A 17,836-nucleotide genomic window follows, 5' to 3' on the forward strand; every position below is an offset into this window, starting at 1 on the left:
TCTGGGTGCCTCATCATACTCCATGTCCCTGTGTTCCTCTAGGTAGAAAAAGCCACTGAACTGGGAGTGGAAGGCGGGAGCCCTGCAAGTCACTTAGTTACCACGGCTCCCATTCCCACTTGTAGAAAAGAAAAGCTAGATAAGGTCTTCTTGCCTCCGAAGCTCTAGGATTCCTTGAGGTGGCAACCACTAAAGGGCAAGCGTGGAAATCTCTTGAGTCTAAGAGGAGACAAGATGGCAAGGTTGCCAACTGGGAGCCAGAGCCGGACACTGAGGTCACTGCTTAACATTTCACTCCAGTTTCTAGGCTGATCATTTAAACGCTGAGAGAATCATGGTCCCAGTTACTGGGCTAAAAATGACTAGATTCTATATGTAAGTCTGTGAATTACGGCTGTGAATGATAAATTGTAACTCCAAAGAGAAGGACTGGACAGGAGGGCTCTGGTGGGATCAGAATAGTAATTCATTTCAGTCCAACCTGGCAAGAAACACAGTCATATATTTTCAGAGCTAGAGAAGCAAATCCCTGAAGTACTTTCTGGAAGTATAAATAATACCACCATTGCCTTGGTCTTGTTAACCACCGTACATGCTTGAAAGGGCCTTCTTAGGCCTTGGCTCATGTAATCGTGATAATTCCTTCCTAGTAGCCTAGAAACTGTCCTGTAATGTGTTAGGTCAAGTCCACACAGGCTGGGGAGACGCTTTCAGGCTTGTGGCAAGTCCCCTCAGGGCAGAAGTCTGGAAATACAAGTCCTTCCTACCTCAGACAGGCTCCCTGCCATCTCAAAGGGACTCAGGACGTCCTGGAGCCCAGCTTCTGTATCTGTTCTATTGCAAGGTCAACCACGTCTTGATACACTCCTACTCCTTCCTCCCGTCTCTTCTCCCCTAAAGTCGCGCGTTACAATTTACCCAGGGAATTTGCTCAACTGGGGAAATGAGAGCAACCACAGTAACACTCTGTGGTCAGACTACTGGAAGCAGGCTCTCCACACCCCACGTTTAGACCTGTGGCTCTCGGTAAGCGCAGCTCTCTTTGACTTTGAGTGCTGACAGTGATCCTTGCCATCTTACAGCCTCCTTACCCCGGCTCAGGTATCTTCTACTCTATGAAAAATTCTTGGACAATTATGTGTGTACAGGCCCACTGAGGTGGCACATTAACCCTAGCACCTGGGAAACAGGCAGATCTCTATGAGTTCAAACCCAGCTTGGCTAGAAGTGTAGGATCCCAGAGGAGCTGGAATTACAGGTACTTGTGAGCCACCTGATGTGGGTTCTGGGATCCAAACTTAGATCCTCTGTAACAGCAGTATACACTCTTAACAGCCGATGTTTCCAGACTAAATGACTTATTTACTTTTAAACTGTGGGCACACACGACGCAGACACAGATACACACACACACACACACACACACACACACACACACACACACGACCTGGCAATCTCAGAGGCCAGAGGCTTTGGGTCCCCTGGAGCTGAAGTTATAGGCTGTTGTGAGCCATGTGATGTGGGTGCTGGGAACTGAACACTGGTCTTCTGCAAGAGAAGTAGTTCTTAACTGATCTGTCTCTCCAGTCCTTGTCTTGGCTTTTAAAGTTAGCTGATCACTCATTCCCCTGCCCCTTTCTGAGGCCAGAGCCTCAGCTCCTGGAGGCTCCTTTTGTACAAGCAGTCATGTGCTCTATGCTTTTCTCTCTCTTGTAACTGGGACTTCCTTTGCTTCAGTTCTGCAAAATGTCAGGCTCAGGGTAGGTGCTCTGTGTCAGATACACATCTAGCTTAGACAGTGCTGCAGGACTGGACCTATCTGCTACTGGCACTTATTTGGGATCCTGGGAAGGCCCAGGATTTCCTTCAAGCTAGGCAAGTGCTCTACCACTGAACCATAGCCCAACCCTTCAGGTTGCTATTTAAAAGAAAAAAAAAAAAGCCACTCTTTACCTAGCTGGCTAAGCAACCTACCTCTAGCATAGTAGTAACTATAATGGGAAAACACCACCTTTCCAAGCTCCCTAGAGGGACATTTCTCTCTGAGGACAATTTCTCTTCCTTCTCTACTGTGTGTGTGCATGTTTATGGGAGCCAGCAAACAATTTCAGGTGTCATTCCCTAGGTGCCATATATACGTTTTCTCTCCTTTCCTTGTTCCTCTCTCTCTCTCTCTCTCTCTCTCTCTCTCTCTCTCTCTCAAATAATATTTTAAGAGATTTATTTATATTTTATGTGTATGGGCTTTGCCTGCATGTACGTATATATGCATGCCACATGCATGCCTGGTGCCCATAGAGATCAGAAGAAGGCACTGGATCCCTAAAACTGGAGTTACAGATGCTTGTGAGCCAACATGGAGGTGCTGGGAATTGGATTCAGTCTTCTGCAAGATCGGCCAGTGCTTTTAAACTGTTAAGCCACCTTATCAGCCCCATCTTCCTTGTCTTTTTGAGGCAGGGTTTCTTGCTGGCCTGAAACCAGCCAGGCAGACTGGCCAGTGACACTCAAGGACCCATCTGTCTCTGTCTCCCCAGTGCTGGGATTATAAGTGCAGATCTCACCACACCTTGCCTTTTGACCTCGTTTTTGCTCTATTTTAAGGACAGACTAGGAGCACACCTCCTGCCCTAGGAGAGGAGTAGGGGATGAAGTGTCTCTGGGCACATCTGAGATGGGTATGTGGAGAACTCATTTCTGGGAAGAAGCTAATGTGTACAAATGACTGTCTCCCCACCATTTAAAGTTTACTTCTATAATTTTATGGAGTAGCCGTCTTATTTGATGGCTTGGAATACTGGTATATTTTAAGTGACTATATCTTTTTTTTTTTCTTTCTTTGCTTTTCAAGACAGGGTTTCTCTGTGTAGTTCTGGCTGTCCTGGAACTCACTCTGTAGACCAGGCTGGCCTCGAACTCAGAAATCCACCTGCTTCTTCCTCCCAAGTGCTGGGATTAAAGGCGTGCACCACCATTGCCCGGCCAAGTGACTATATCTTGTTTGTTTGTTTGTTTGTTTTTGTTTTTTTCGAGACAGGGTTTCTCTGTGTAGCCCTGGCTGTCCTGGAACTCACTCTGTAGACCAGGCTGGCCTCGAACTCAGAAATCCGCCTGTCTCTGCCTCCCAAGTGCTGGGATTAAAGGTGTGCGCCACCACCGCCCGGCGACTATATCTTAATTAGTAAGGATAATGACTAAAAATGTTGGCAGAAATCTGTTTAATAAAGAACATAAACACACCTAGCTCTCATCAGTTAAAGGGGAACACTGATAATTTGGGGGGACTGCCCACTGCTACATTTTTTTTTGGTAAGAGAGAGACCTAACTGACAATAACAGGTCCTTATAGTTCAAAAAGTATGTCAAACCAAGATGATTCCAAAAACATTTGTTTAAAGAAGACAAACATTTTAGATTTTTGCAGTTCTATGCATGATCACAGTTAGGAGGCTGATACGTAATTAAGAAAATGGTATCTACAGTCTAAATATAATACAGACAATAAGATAATATTCAATGTTCAACGTTGGCATTAGTAACAATATACGAGTGAAAGGCCTTTAATACACATATGTATTAAATGTAAGAAAAACAACCTGGACATGGAAGTGTAGGCCTTCATTCCAGAACTTGAGAGGCTGTGAAGCAGGAGGATTGCCAGGAGCTTGAGGCCAGCCTATACTACACAGTGAGTACTAGGCCTGCCAGGGTTACACAGAAAGACCCAGCCTCAACAACCCCACAAGACAACTGTAGTATTCTGACACCAGCATTTACGAGCACTTAGTGTTTTAAACAGCCTTACGAACACAGGCTCTCCACTCTGGTGAGAGCAATACCTTGCCAAGAAGTTTCCTGCTACACAACAAGTGGAATGGCAGAAAGCCAGTCTGTCAGTTGACTGGGAAGAAAGAGAAAAGCCCAACACATTCAAACAGCAGGTTTCTAAACCAAGTTAAAATATTTTCTCCTTGACAAGCTGCCTCTATTTAAATGAGAACAGGGCAAATTTGGTCAATAATATGGATTACATATAATAAAAAGAACCTTAGATCACACTAAGACAAGAATCAGAAAGCGGTGAACTTCAGTTAAAGCCACCCAATTCTGTAGCTAACTTTCGAGTCCAGCCTATAAATGTGTTCTCAGCTTTGACCGATGAGTGGGTCTCAGGAGCAGCAACGATGGAGAAGGTAGAATCTGCTGCAACATAGCGGGGTCTCGCAATCACACAAACGGCTCTAGGGATCCCAAGGCACGGGCAGAACACATGTCCTGGGTCAGTAGTGGCACTCAGATGCCCTTGTACTGTGACAGGCTGTGTGTGGGGTGAACACACACTGCTCCTACACACAAGAGGCTGTGTGCCTTGGTCGTAACAATGAGCTATTTCTATTTCTGTTCTGTCTGTGGCAAGGACAGTGGTGACACCCTTAGGAACCTCTTTCACTAAGGACAGTCTATAATCTACTTATGTGTAACTTATACTGAGGTTGAAGAATGCCTCTTGATTGGGGTGAGAAATACATCATGACTGGCTGGCTAGACAGCCTTGTCTCCTCTGGTTCAGAAGAGCAGGTCTCGGTGTGCACACTGGTGGCCAAAGCTGGCAGAATACTGGAGAACTGACCAGCTGGTAATGAGGCTTCACTCAATGCCTGAGAGTAGATGTTCTTTTTAAACTTGGACTTCTTTACTCTATTTGGTCAGATGACAATAAAAATTTTCCAATACAAGTGATCTCTTAACACTGCACTAATTTGTTCAGTGCCATTCTCACATGATTCTAATAAATAACGCCTCCACCGGCCGGCCTCCTCTCTCTGATCCCCTTTTCTACTTATCATCTCCTTTATTTGAAACAGATAATCTTGATCGTTACAACAATATCTTGCTTGCATTTTATTCAAATAATTCTTAAAAACAGCTTAAAAAGCCGTTTGGAATAACATCAAGCTTGCCATCAATCACAGGAAAAAATTCCGCTGGCGGTTGTATAAACATCAGATCAAGTCTGATGTCTTCAAGGATTTCAGAGTGAACCATAAAAAACTCCATTAACTTCTGACAAAGAATGCAAATTAATCACAACATGGGGTGAAATGAAATTAAAGGCTCTTTTCTAATCAATGACAAGGCACGATGAAATATATGTTACTATCTCTGCACCAGGGCTGCCGACGCTGCCGACACGGCACTTGCCAAGCCCGGAATGAAAAGTGTGGGCACAGACCCACCCACCCTCGGCCCAGGCCCCCCGCCCCTCCCCCAGAGCGAGCTGCTTACAAGTCTCAGAGATTCACAGCGCACACTAATCATCCGAATCTCAGGTGCATCCAATTTGTTATTCACACTCTCCCATGCCAGTGAAAAGCCTGGCGCCGACAGATGCACCAGGAACCCTAAATGACAGTTTTGGCCTCCGGAAGTAGGATCACTACAGCAAAATCTAGTACAGCCTCCAGGTGAAATGTCTGGAGCTCCATATGGAGCAGGGGAAATTAACAACAAGATGGAAATCACTGCAGCAGCGGGGAGTCGGAATTTTTGAAAAAAAAAATGAAATTTAAAGATGAAGAAAGAGAAGTAATAAATTAATGGGGTGTGAAAACATTCAAAGCTTTACAATACCAGGGGCACTATTTGCTCAGATTCCCCCCCCCTTTTTTTATCTCGGGGTCATTTTGATGTAATTTATTAACCAAGATCAGGAATTGTAGGCAAAACAAGAACCATATTTTTATGTATGCAAAAGTACTTTAAGCACATTTGTATCGGAGTTAGCTTCACTTTCCTGAGGCATCCTGTTGCCCTGGCGGGGCCAGCCTCTCAAGTCTCCCTAACGGGTGCACTACTGTCCGCGCAGAGCCTCCTTGTGAAGTTTGAATGGAGGATGACAATGTTTAGCAGGCAATCATTTTCATTTCTCCCAAATTATGGTGTCATTAAACCATTGCCTACTGCCATGTTTTTTTGTTTTGTTTTTTTTTTTTTTTTAAAGTCAACTGACTTAGGATCCACATGACTGACTGACTACACATGCTCCGGTCCTTGTCGGGACCCACAGATCTTTCCAGATTACCATTAAAGCTGAATTGTTCAATGGAGTTAGCTTTGTAAGATGTGGCAAAAAGCAAACACTCTCCGTCATCTCCTTACAGAGTGCTCCACAGGTGCCTAGCATCTCAGGGCAGTGGGGTCAGGGAGGGCTCTGAGACTATCTGCATACCCCTGTACTTCCTATCCTGTAACACAGGAAGAGCAAACGGGTTCTGGGGACCAGCCCCGCCTACAGTGCTCCTCTTTCCTGTACCCTCTGGCAGGGAAGCTGAATGAGGAAGGCTTGGTGACTGCCTGGGAGTTGGGGCAAGGGTATGAACAGCCACCAAGCTGAGGTGACACAGCCAGTCGCTGAGCTTAAATGCCTCCAAGTCCTAGACCCAACTGCACCCACTCTGTTTGGAGATGAGGTGTGTGGCCTGAAAGGTGTGAGACTGGAAATAAACAGGGCCTTGTGGCCGGATGCACGGCCTGGGGCTGGTCACACGAAGTGCTCAGGAGATCTGACCAGGGAAGGTGTTGAGTGACTTTAAGACACATACCATAGTTTTTTGTTTGATTGAGACAGTTTTGTGTATCCCAGGTTGGTCTCAAACTCACTTCATAGCCAATGATATCCTTGAATGTCTTAGCGTCCTGTCTCCACCTTCCAGATGCTGGGGCAAGTCAGGCCAGAACTCTACCCTCTGGGTCGCACCCCCATCCCTGGCTCTCTTATAATGATGACCATCGCTGGAATGGAGGCCCAGCCTTTCTTCTTAGAATCCACAGCAGGCTGTGCTACTCTAAGGCCTAAAGGAAACTCTGCATGTGTTAGCCAACACCTGATCACACAAAACGATGCCATTCACACAGAAGGGTGATCTCTAAGAAGCCCAGCCTCTTCACAAGCGTTGTCTCTGGCGACTGACTCTATTATGTCCACGCCCTCCTCCTCGTCTGCACTCTCACCCTGTATACACCCTGTCACCAGCTGGAGGAGGGACTGCTAAAGATGCTGTCAGCAGCACTGACATTGAGCTGGGAGAAGGAAGTCTGGAAGCTTGCTGCTCCTTCCAGCTTCACACTCTGCTCCAGTGGGGTTGAGGGTTGCTAAGATGTCAATGCTGTTTTGAGCACAGCCTTGCTCTGGAGCCAGGGGTGGGGCCACACTCGGGCCTCTTTGTACTTTCCTAAGTGACTTATATCCACCATTTCATTTGAGCAGCACAATCTCTCACAGCAGAAAGAGAAGGGAGACAGCAGGATCCTCCCCTCAGAGACGAGGAAGGCAAGGTCTCAAGAAGCTTAGGAAGCCATAGTGAAGGGCCGGTGAATTTGTGGTAGAGCTGAGTCTTTGATCCAAGCTCTGACTTGCTTGTGTGTTCTCAACTGGTGTCTAAGGAAGAGAGGGCCAGTCTGGTGCCTTGATTTGACTTTGGGTTCAGAATGGCACTTCCCTGGCACTAACCCTGGCCCAGGAACTAAAAAATGACATGATCTGAGTGTTCAAGGACCATCCTCAGGATAGCAGAGTCGTCAGGATGGTGGACAGAAGACTGCTGTGTAAAGTACTGAGCTTCAGTCACTCAAGATAGGCAAAGGAAGAGATATCTGCCTTTTAGGGGCCATGAGTGGTTTGATACAATGTTGCTCAGGATCCTTTAAGACAAGCATCTTGACTCAATTCAACCCATTCCACCTGAGTCAAGGGAACCAAAGAGGCCACAGTCAGCGGTCAGTAATGGTGACTGTTTATGTCATACAGGAAGACTGTCTCCAGCACACAGGAGTTCAGTGTGTAGTGTGGGAACTACACACTGAAGGTGTGCTCTCATGATCCAGTCTCGGCAGTACCTCAGAAATAAAGTTTTCCCTCATCGGTTTCATTTTAGGGAAGAAGAAAGTAGTAGGGAAAGCACTGATTGGTTGCATGACTGACTTTTATACGTATGTGTGTGCTTGTGTGAGTCTGCGTGCACTACATGCAAGCAAGAGCCTGCAGAGACCAGAGAGGGCACTGGATCCCCAGGAGCTGGAGTTACAGGCAGTTCTGAGCTGCCCAAACTCTGAGCTGGGAACCAAACCCTGGTCCTCTACAAGAGTGGCAAGTGCTCTCCAATGCTGAACCATCTATCCAGGCCATTTCATCAAGAACACAAAGCCTGTAGAGAAAATGTGAATCACACGAAAAGCCACTGACTTTCAGCAGGGAATCACCCAAACTTCCGATGAGAGATCTGGGGAAGGACCCGAGGGCATCAAGGTTGCTTTTATTATTTGAAATAAAAGTATCATTTTGATAATAGCATTCTACCATAACTCAAGGATTATTACTGCTAAATAGGTAGTTCACCCAATTAGCATTTTCCAACTTTTATTCAACTGATCAAATACAGGGATACTTAGTCATTCAGCAAAGCAACACCTGCCTGTTCCCAAATCTGCTTGTGGTCTTCAAGGTCACACGCTGAGGACCACACATTCAGCCAGTATCCCTGCTCACTCACTCTGCATAGTAGGGACTTTAAGGATATGGCAACAGTTTCAATCTTTAACATTTAAACAGCATCTTATTTCATTATTATGGGGGAGGCACTGTATAGAGGTCAGAGGTCAGAGGTCACTTGTGGGAGTCCGTTTTCTCCAGTATGCCCTGCGGGTCCCAGGGATGACACTCAGGCCTTCAGGCTTTCCTGGCAAGCCATCCTGCAGGCTCTCAGTCTTTATAAATGGCTTGTAAATGTTCTATTAAGACTAGTTTAAGAGTTAGGTCATGAGGGGCCTCACGTTCATCTCCAGTCTTACAGGGTTATATGCATTAGTCAAACATTCAGTTGTTTAAAATTACTGACAGACTTAAGAGGCTTAACAAGATAAATATTCAAATGACTATACATCTTGACAGTGTGAGGCTAACATTCCTGAACCTAACCACTTGGAGAATTTCTCTTCCACTTATCTGGTGACTTTCAATTGTGCAGGGAAAGGGCTTCGAAAGAGACTTCTCAGTGAGTGAAGGCCCTTTAAGTGTCCACATGGGTACGGGGAGGATATGCTGAGAACTGCTTCTAAAGATGGTTAGGGAGAAGGCGCCCCCTCCTATTATTCAATAACCATGTTTGTGATGCATCTGCATAATCTAACCATGCATAAATTAGTATGTGTAATACAACACTTATTTGCATAATAATAGCAAGTTAATAGATGCTTAAAGAGCAGAGACCAACACCACCTTTAAATCAGACATGCCTGCAGGCACTTTGGCCTGTTCAGACCACGATGCCAGAACAACAGTGCACATCAACCAGAAGAGAGCCGTCAGCCGTCCATTTTTCATCCCTCTGGACATTTTGCTTACTGCCCCAACAGCAGGGAGTCATTCTCAAGCCACAAAATAGCTTTATATTTTAACTGCTAGCATCCTTCTCTAGTAAAAATCATGAAGAATTTATAAAAATTTAGGATTTGCAATACTTGATACTGAACTATTTGTGACTAGGAAGGAACAAAATCAAAAAGGATTCAAAATCACAGGACGTGAACCTGGGAGCCGGCGCCCCTGGTGAATGGTGACCCACATTAGCTGTCTTCACCCTCTGCTTCATCTTTTAACTGGAATAATTTTACTTGAACCCAAAATGCTCTAAAGGGTATGAAGAAAACAGTGGGCCCCTCTGCCAACCTCCACATGAGCACATGGAGCTGGGCAGAAGGGACACCTCAAATGTCATACAAAGAGGAGCATGATGGTCTCAGTCAACCTTTAACAAGGGAAAAATGTCTGGAGTTTAAAAAAAAATAGAAATCCAATAGAGACTTCTAATGACTCCTTTAAGAAACTGCTTTTCATTTTAACAGGACAGATTTATTCATATGTGGCTCAAACGTTCACAGTCGCTTCCTGTGCCTTCATACATAGGAATGAATGTCACAGTGGCAAATGGCAGTAATGAACACTCTTACCTGAGGATATGGAAACCTCCCAAGAGCAAGCTGGGAAAGAAAATAATATTTGTCTAGTTATAGATTTGCATGCAGGGCAGATCTCCTTAAGACAGACAAGGACTACATTTCAGAAATGCATCTAGCAAGTAAAAAAACATCCACACTTCTAATGCATGAATCAAATTACTGCTGTAATTACATTATACATATAACTGTATTTAGAATGGACATTTTAATAGATAATATTTTATATGTATTAAAAACATTTTCATTCTAATAAACTGGATACTACCCCACATATTCTCTCTTAGGTGTATTCTCAGCTCTGGGAAATAATTCACATGTATGTGTATGACAGTTTCTTTGGGACAGAGATGTACAAATCTGTGGGCCTTTTCTCTTGTAATACAGGAACATCCAGTTGGTTCTAGTGCACACGTCTGTGGTTTTGGAGTGGGCTGTATTATGAAACTGAAACCTGAGCTATTACTCTCAGCCACTTACCTCTCCACACTTCTCTGTTGGTTAGAGGCCCCACCACTAGTACAGAACTGGCCATGGATGGTCGTGAGGACGAAACTGGCCAGGGGAGGCTGCTAGGGCGGAACTGGAGGCCTCAGTCTGAACTTGGGGGAGTGAGCCCTCCATGCCTATTGTGATTTGTATATTGCTCTTTGTTTCTGGGCTAGTCACTTCTGTTACCTTGAATGTCACAACTAAGCAACTCAGACAAGAATAGGCTTGATACAATGTAATAAGATCAGACCCCTCCCATCTCTGTTGTCTCTCTTTCAAAAGAGTCTTTGTACATAGTCCTGGCTGTCCTCAAACTCACAGCTCTGCCTGCCTCTGCCTCCTGAGTACTGGGAATAAGGGCCTGAACCACCGAGCTCCGTTTACAACAACCTATTTAAAGGATACAATTATGAAAATGTACTGCTTCCTGGCATGGCTCACCCTGCATTCTGAGCCCTCCATCTGCATCTGTAACTGCTTGCAAAGGAGAAGGACAGCATCAGGGAAGCCAGAAGGCACCTGAGCACATGGACCTACAGGGCGGACACAAACCCCCAAGGAATTCTCCTCACACGGTTAGTCAAGAGAAATCTAGGAACTGTCCCCAAACCTGCCTTTCAACCCAGTGTTCTTCCCAGCGCACTGGCACTGTCTTCTGAGAGCTTGACAGCTGCATACTGTTTCAAAGACACTGATGCTTCTCAAACACTTCAAAATGGTGTTTAAAATCATTTCATGCAACGAAAGAACACTTCTTTCACTTTATGAGAACTAATCACAGCTTACATTTAAGATGATACCCCTTAGCTTGGTGATCATGTGACTTCTGTGTAGCCTGATGCCTGAATGCCCCATGTATATTCAAAACCTGACTACCTACAAAGATTACTAACGGATAGACGGAGGTATTGAGGTTTCAAAGCTCTAAGGGCAATTTGAACAGCAACGTAATAACAATAAACCATATGAGTTTCTATGGTGGCCCTGAGAAGGCAAACACTCACTTGGATGTTTGTGTTGCTACCTGTGCCTCTGTGTTAGAGTATCTAGTTAAGTGCCACATTGTATTCGTATTCGCGTACATTAATAAGTATATGAATTTTCAAGATATAAATTGAAGCTATTGTTATTTCGTTTGATTGATTTCCTCAATCTTTCCCTGTTCAAATGAGAAAACATGTCAAATGAGGCAGAGGAGGGAGGGTGGATGCTTCCCTGCATCAGCAGGGTCTCAGATGCTTACCTGCATCAGCGGGTCTCAGATGCTTCCCTGGGTCGGCAGGGTCTTGACTGCTGGCTGCCGTCTAAGTGCTGCTATGTTGTCCCCAACCCCCACCCCTTCTGTTCTCGCACAACACAAGCTGTAGGCTTGTCTTAGGATTGAAAACTGCAGGGTGTGCCTATACTTTTGTGAGTGTGCAGACTCACTCAGAAGTCTCTGTGGTCTGCTGTGGTGGGGGTACCATTCTGCAATGACCTGACAGGCACTGAGGAGTGACCAAAAGATGTACCTATTAACACACTGATCTGTATGAATTTCATCTGGGGTAAAGATACAGCACAGAAGGATTTCTCATCTAAAATGGCTAAGAGCCTAATAATTTAGAACACACCTAAAACATAGTGGCTTAATCCCTCACAGAAATGTACGTATGTTCCTGGACATACATGTTGAACACATCACTGGGACTGAGGAAGATGTCTGCCCACATGACTGACTGGCAGAGGCAACTTGCCTTCCACACATATTATCAAGATCTATGTGACCCAGCAGATGCCAACACTCCTGGTTTTTGCAGCTTAAAGAATTAAGAAACAAGACCAGTGTGGTGGTGTATGTCTGTAATCTCAGCACGTTAGAGCTATGGCAACAGGATCCTGACTTCAGGATCAGCCTGGGCCACATAGTGAGGCTCCTTCCAAAACAAAACAAACACAGAGAAATGAAATCTGTGGAAGGTGTAATGAAGGAGAGCAGAATAACAGGAGAATCAACTCCCTCTCATCTTAGCACAAGGCCTCTGAGTGTCCAGTCATCACTACTCTGCAGTGTGCATGCATGCACCTGGCCCCTGTCATGACTGGGACAGGGAAGCCAAGATGGCTGGTGTCGCTCATTTAAGTGCAGGGGGCCAGAGAGTAGACTTGGTGTGGGCAGGTTGGTGGTGGCCCCTCTGCCCCATCTGCCTAGGAAGAGGCAGCAGTGGCTGAGCTGGGCAAAGCAGCATTCCTGGGTCTAACCTTGCCTCATGTTTTCCTGACATCTATCCACTGGGACCTCAGTTGTTGGCATTTTGTAGGTGTGACCTCTTTGGATTTACACGGCACAGAAGGCTCCTTTGCCATTGATAGGTAGGTACCACCGCACGGTAGCAAGATTGTCACTTCCTCTCTTATGAGTGCCACCAATGGGCTGCTGTGGTGGCATGCTTACGGGACACAGCTACACTAGTGAGCTCAGGCAGGTGTGCCCTGATGCACTGAAGGCCCCTTCAGACAACTCTGCCTTCACATGTGTCCTTACCCTTCTGTCTAATGTAGCCCCAGAGCTGCTGACTCCCCAGTACGTGTTTTATGACACAGTGGGGGAATCACAAGGGTAGGCCAAGAACCCCTTTTGTCAAGCTGTCAGCTGGAAGTAGAAATAGCACCCTGAGCAGACAAGGCTGCATGAAGAACTTCACAGAAGTCAAAACAAGCACTGAACCCTTATGGGCGGGAGCACATATGCTGTGGGCCTTTCCGACGGCTGGGCCTGCACTGCTTGCAGCTCTCAGCCTCCTGGCCTATTAATCAATGTGCGTTTCCCCAGTTTTTATTGTCAAGGTATTATAAATTAGGAAACTTACAAAAGAGAGTGTGTAATCTTCTCTGAAATGGCCTGCAGATATGTCACTGTACTAAATGTGTTTCAGATTTAATGAAGCTTTAATGTCCTTTTTAATTTTGCCTGTTTCTGTATCACCAGGGGTCGGGCAAGGCAATCAGCACTCAAGAGGGTGGTTTGGTTTAAAACTAGGAAAAAACTCATTTGCTTATGAGTTGCACTGTATTTTCTTAATTAAATTTACTGAGTAAAATGGTTTAAGTTCAGCCAACCAATGACCTCTGTGTGTAGATTTAGATTTATAAATAGGTTAACAGTTAAAGTACAGGGGAGGAAAAGAAGGACTGCAGCAAAGCAAACAGATTAGGCTCGGCCAATAGGGATGCCCACTCGCTCTGTCATCCTCACAGGGAAGCATTCAGATACAGGCAGCTTAAGTCCAGTGTTTTTTAAAAAATGCAGTAAAAAAATGAAGACACGCCAGCAATCCATCAGCACACTCTCGTATCCCTCCACTCCCAGGAGGAGGGGGTGACTTTGTGCAGGACCTGGAACAGGTCTACTGTTCATGGCTGGACAGGAGGCAGGGAAAGCATCCTATTTAATGTTAAATAAACAATGTGCACTTTAATTCCATGCACTAAACAGTCAACAAACTGCTCAACAGAGGTTGTGGGACACTTCTTGTATAAAGAACAGGGAAAAGGCTGTGGACGTGGTCACAGTTGGGAATGCACTGAAATAACAGGAACCACTAACATTTCACTGTGGAACTGGAAATATTCCTCAGAGTCATTGATTGATCTTTGATTTGACTAACCATAACCTACGAATTGTTCTTGAGGTAGCAGCACTGGAGTATGCGGATTTTATAAAGTAAATAATAAATACATTTGGGCCTCTGTGTGTGTAAGACAGAGAGAGAGAGAGAAAAAGAGAGAGAGGGAGAGGGAGAGAGAAAGAACTAGAACAAGTGTCAAATACATAATCAAACCCTTTGCATTTTAACAGAAAGTTGGGGTAGAAAATATTAACAAAGTAACAGGGAAATTCCCCTCATGGGGCTATAGCGAGAGGAGGTAAGGCAGCCAGCAGCAGTGGAGGGCCGACTCAGATCAAGTTACCAACTCAGGCCATCAGCAATGTAATGGGATGCGTTTTAAGTTTACCCTTGCACTAAAAAGCACTCGGTTTTTAAAAAAATTCTTAATTTAGACATATCCTATGTTTCTTGGCATAACTGCAAATTGAAAATAAGCATTTTCAATATAGCTGAAGGGAGACTTTATAGTCTGAAATGTTCTAAAATTTGCTCTTAATTACCTCGTGTGCATTTTATACAATTAAACTTCCATCTAAGGCTTTTGCATCTACATTGTGTGCTGCAGTTAAGCTTCCATTTCATAGAAACTCGACAGCCACTTGGTGCACGGAGACACAGGGAATCTTAAAAACACAAAATAGACTTACTGAATGACATAGAATTCCCTAGGTGAGTTTTCACCCCAAGATCAATTTGCTCAGGCCTAAAGATCGAGCTTAAATCACCTCAAACTATGCTGGAGAAGACCCACGATAAATATTAAACACTTTAAAATCTACCGTATGATTTGACATTTCTTCCCATGTATCAGTTTCACTGTCCGCTTATGGAAGGGTTTCAAGACAATCCAAAGGATCTAACGGCAATTTGCCAGTGCTGAAGGGCTTCAGAGGTTAAGCTAACACTAAAGAACGCAGAGACACACAGCGTCTGAAGTAGGGTTTCAATTAAATGTGGAGGATTTGGCAATGCAGGTCAACCCCCCCCCAAAAAAAACCCAAAGAGTTACAAATTAATTTAATCTTCTGCCTATAGTTTGCAGCTGCACTCCAAAGTGTCTAGGGCTTAAGAACAAAGCCTTGCAAGGCCTTGGAGTGAGGGAAGCTTCAATTGTTAATGTATAACGCCATTAGCTGCTAACTTGTGGAATCTGCAACCCCTGTGGAGGGGCATGAGTGCGATAACAGAGACTGATGAAATGACATATCTGTTCGTGTCTAGAACCACGAGGAAGAGGGTTATTACCAACACCATCAGGCCCCACAGAAATCTGCCCTAATAACCTTTGGGACCCTCCACATCCTCAGTTCTCGCTACATCAAATATATTAAAATCAAAACCTAATTCACTTTAATTAAAGACAATTAGTTTGTTTTACTATTATTGTTTAACTCATATGATGTGATAATGCATTGGAAATTAAAGATGGGATAATGAATGTAATGAAAGTGTCACACCACACACCTCCTCATCTAAGCCTGGTGAGATTGTCTTCTCACTAGCATCTATCTCAGGAAAGCTCAGGAATAGATCATTAGAAGCCGATGGAGCTGTCTCCTCTGCAGAGAATACGGGAGAGCCAAGTCTGTCTCTTTCCTTAGTCAATTTATACTTATCTTGACATAATGCTTTCCTACAAACTCCAAGGATTTCTTTAACACAAACAGAATTATTGCCCAATGGAGGCACCAGAAGCTTAATTAATTTGCCCAAGGTCACATTGTAAGTTGGTGGCAAAGCTTGTTAAATTATTAGAACGCTGGGCTCTACAGATGTTTTGGCAATGGCAGGGAACCCTGTCTGCGAAGGCCCCGGGGACTTCCGGTGCGCTGGGTGAACCTCAGCAAACAACTCATTATGCCGCACGAAGAGTGCCAAGTGCCCCTGAGAGCTGGTAAATAACATTTTTTTTTTTCTCTTTGTGTAGAAAGAGCCTAACTGGGAGGTTCCCGCCAGGCTTGCTCCTTAACATGTGCCAGCATTTCTAAAGGAAATCCTTATCTTTGCCAGACTCCACAGATCGAGAGCAGATTTACTGTAACTTAAGGAGCCGGAACACAGAAACACAAAAGGATAAATCAAGCACTTCTCCATCACTCAGAAGGTCCTGCATTCTACCCCAGATTACCAGTGATCATGGAGGAAAGACAGCATTACAAATAAATGATTCCAATACAGCATTGCTGTTTTTCTAATTAGAAATGGGCTTATTACAGTGGACACTTAAATGGGGAGAGGGCAACAGTAATTCACAAACACAATATCCTAATGCTGGTCCTTTAATTGCTTTATTTGTTTCACTGTTAGAAATGATTGCTTGCTGTGGCCCGACCATGAATGCTCAAAAGCATGATACATTGAGGTCTCAACCTGGGCAAACTGTACCTAAACTCACACTTTATCGCAGCTTAGTTCACAATCGTCACCTAATATAGGGTTATCTCCCAGTGCAGCCAGAGGATAAATCATCCTGGAATATTACGCCGGCAAAGTTTAGCTGTGAGTGCAGCATATGGGCTTTCAAGCCACTGAAGCAAAAGCCCATAAAATACACTAATTACTGGAAGTTATGGTCACTGAGTGATTGATAGTGCTCTGTGAGGCAACTTCCTCATTTTCAGCTCTTCTGACGGGCTCATCCGCCACATAGCAATTACTAATTCATGACCCACCCCCAGGCATCAGTACCTTTCTCCTAATTCTCCTGCTAGCAAAGTACTGCCCGAGCTGGACAGTGTCTTTTCTTCATCCTGAAGGGTCAGCAAGGATGATAAAAAGTAGATTCTATGCTGAATACAATTGTTTTGAATATTTAAAGGTTTGTTGGGCTTCTTAACCCTGCTGACCTGAAACACAAGCCTTCTCCCATATTTTACTTGCATCATTTTTAATATAAATGTGTGTGTGTGTGTGTGTGTGTGTGTGTGTGTGTGTGTGTGTGTGTACGCAAGCCTGCTGCACGTACATTTATCTATCTATCTGCACTACACTAAACCAAGACCTGGCTGAACAACTTTTGGACTGAATACTGTGTTTAAAGGTAATATATTAATTTCAACTAGGCCACAGTAAATATGAGGCTGCTAATTGTTAAACTTAATAAAAAAAAAAAAAGAGGGGAAAAAAAGCCTATTTAAAAGCCTACTTTTGTGGCCTTGCAGACATTCTAATTGTTCTATGTTGATTTTCATCAGTGGCTCTGCTCACGAAATGCTAATTAAAATATCTGGCATATAACGAAATCTCTAAAAGTCACTTACAAACAACTGCAAAAAGGTCTCCTTTGATGGCAGTCGGTGCATTAGAGGAGACTTGGTGTGAGATTTTGAATTAGAAAGATGTAAAGTTAAGTTGGGAGGGATGAAAGCAACCACTTTACGTTTGTAATAGAAAAAGCGTTGTTCCTCAAGTGACTGCACAGCCCTGACTGCAGTAGCAAGGGAGGCTCCTATCGGGAGCCTTAGCTGGTGTGACAGATGACAAATGGGGTCTGCCTGCCTTTCAGGACACAGCTCCCACAGATGCCCTCGCTTTCCCTCCTCTGTGGGGAGTCTGTTCCAGAAGACTCTGGCCACAACTGTGCAGACAAATCCATACTCCTGGTTTTATCACAGCCTACCTGGTAACAGACAGCACTAAACATCGCCCTGTATCTCTGATACCTGGTGGAGTTTAGCTCTGTG

General features: G+C 44.5%; 1 protein-coding gene across 5 annotated transcripts in view; it reads right to left on the minus strand.

Annotated features, from left to right (window-relative positions):
* Nucleotides 1-17,836, minus strand: part of Map2k5 (mitogen-activated protein kinase kinase 5) — a 213,233-nt gene that overhangs the window by 64,071 nt on the left and 131,326 nt on the right. For all 5 annotated transcript variants that reach the window (XM_076925729.1, XM_076925728.1, XM_076925727.1 and 2 more), the window contains one exon: nt 10,006-10,035. In XM_076925729.1, coding sequence (XP_076781844.1) covers nt 10,006-10,035 — 30 coding nt within the window. The remainder of the gene's footprint in view (nt 1-10,005; nt 10,036-17,836) is intronic.

The sequence above is a fragment of the Arvicanthis niloticus genome, chromosome 26, assembly GCF_011762505.2.
Source record: "Arvicanthis niloticus isolate mArvNil1 chromosome 26, mArvNil1.pat.X, whole genome shotgun sequence".
Lineage (NCBI taxonomy): Eukaryota > Metazoa > Chordata > Mammalia > Rodentia > Muridae > Arvicanthis > Arvicanthis niloticus.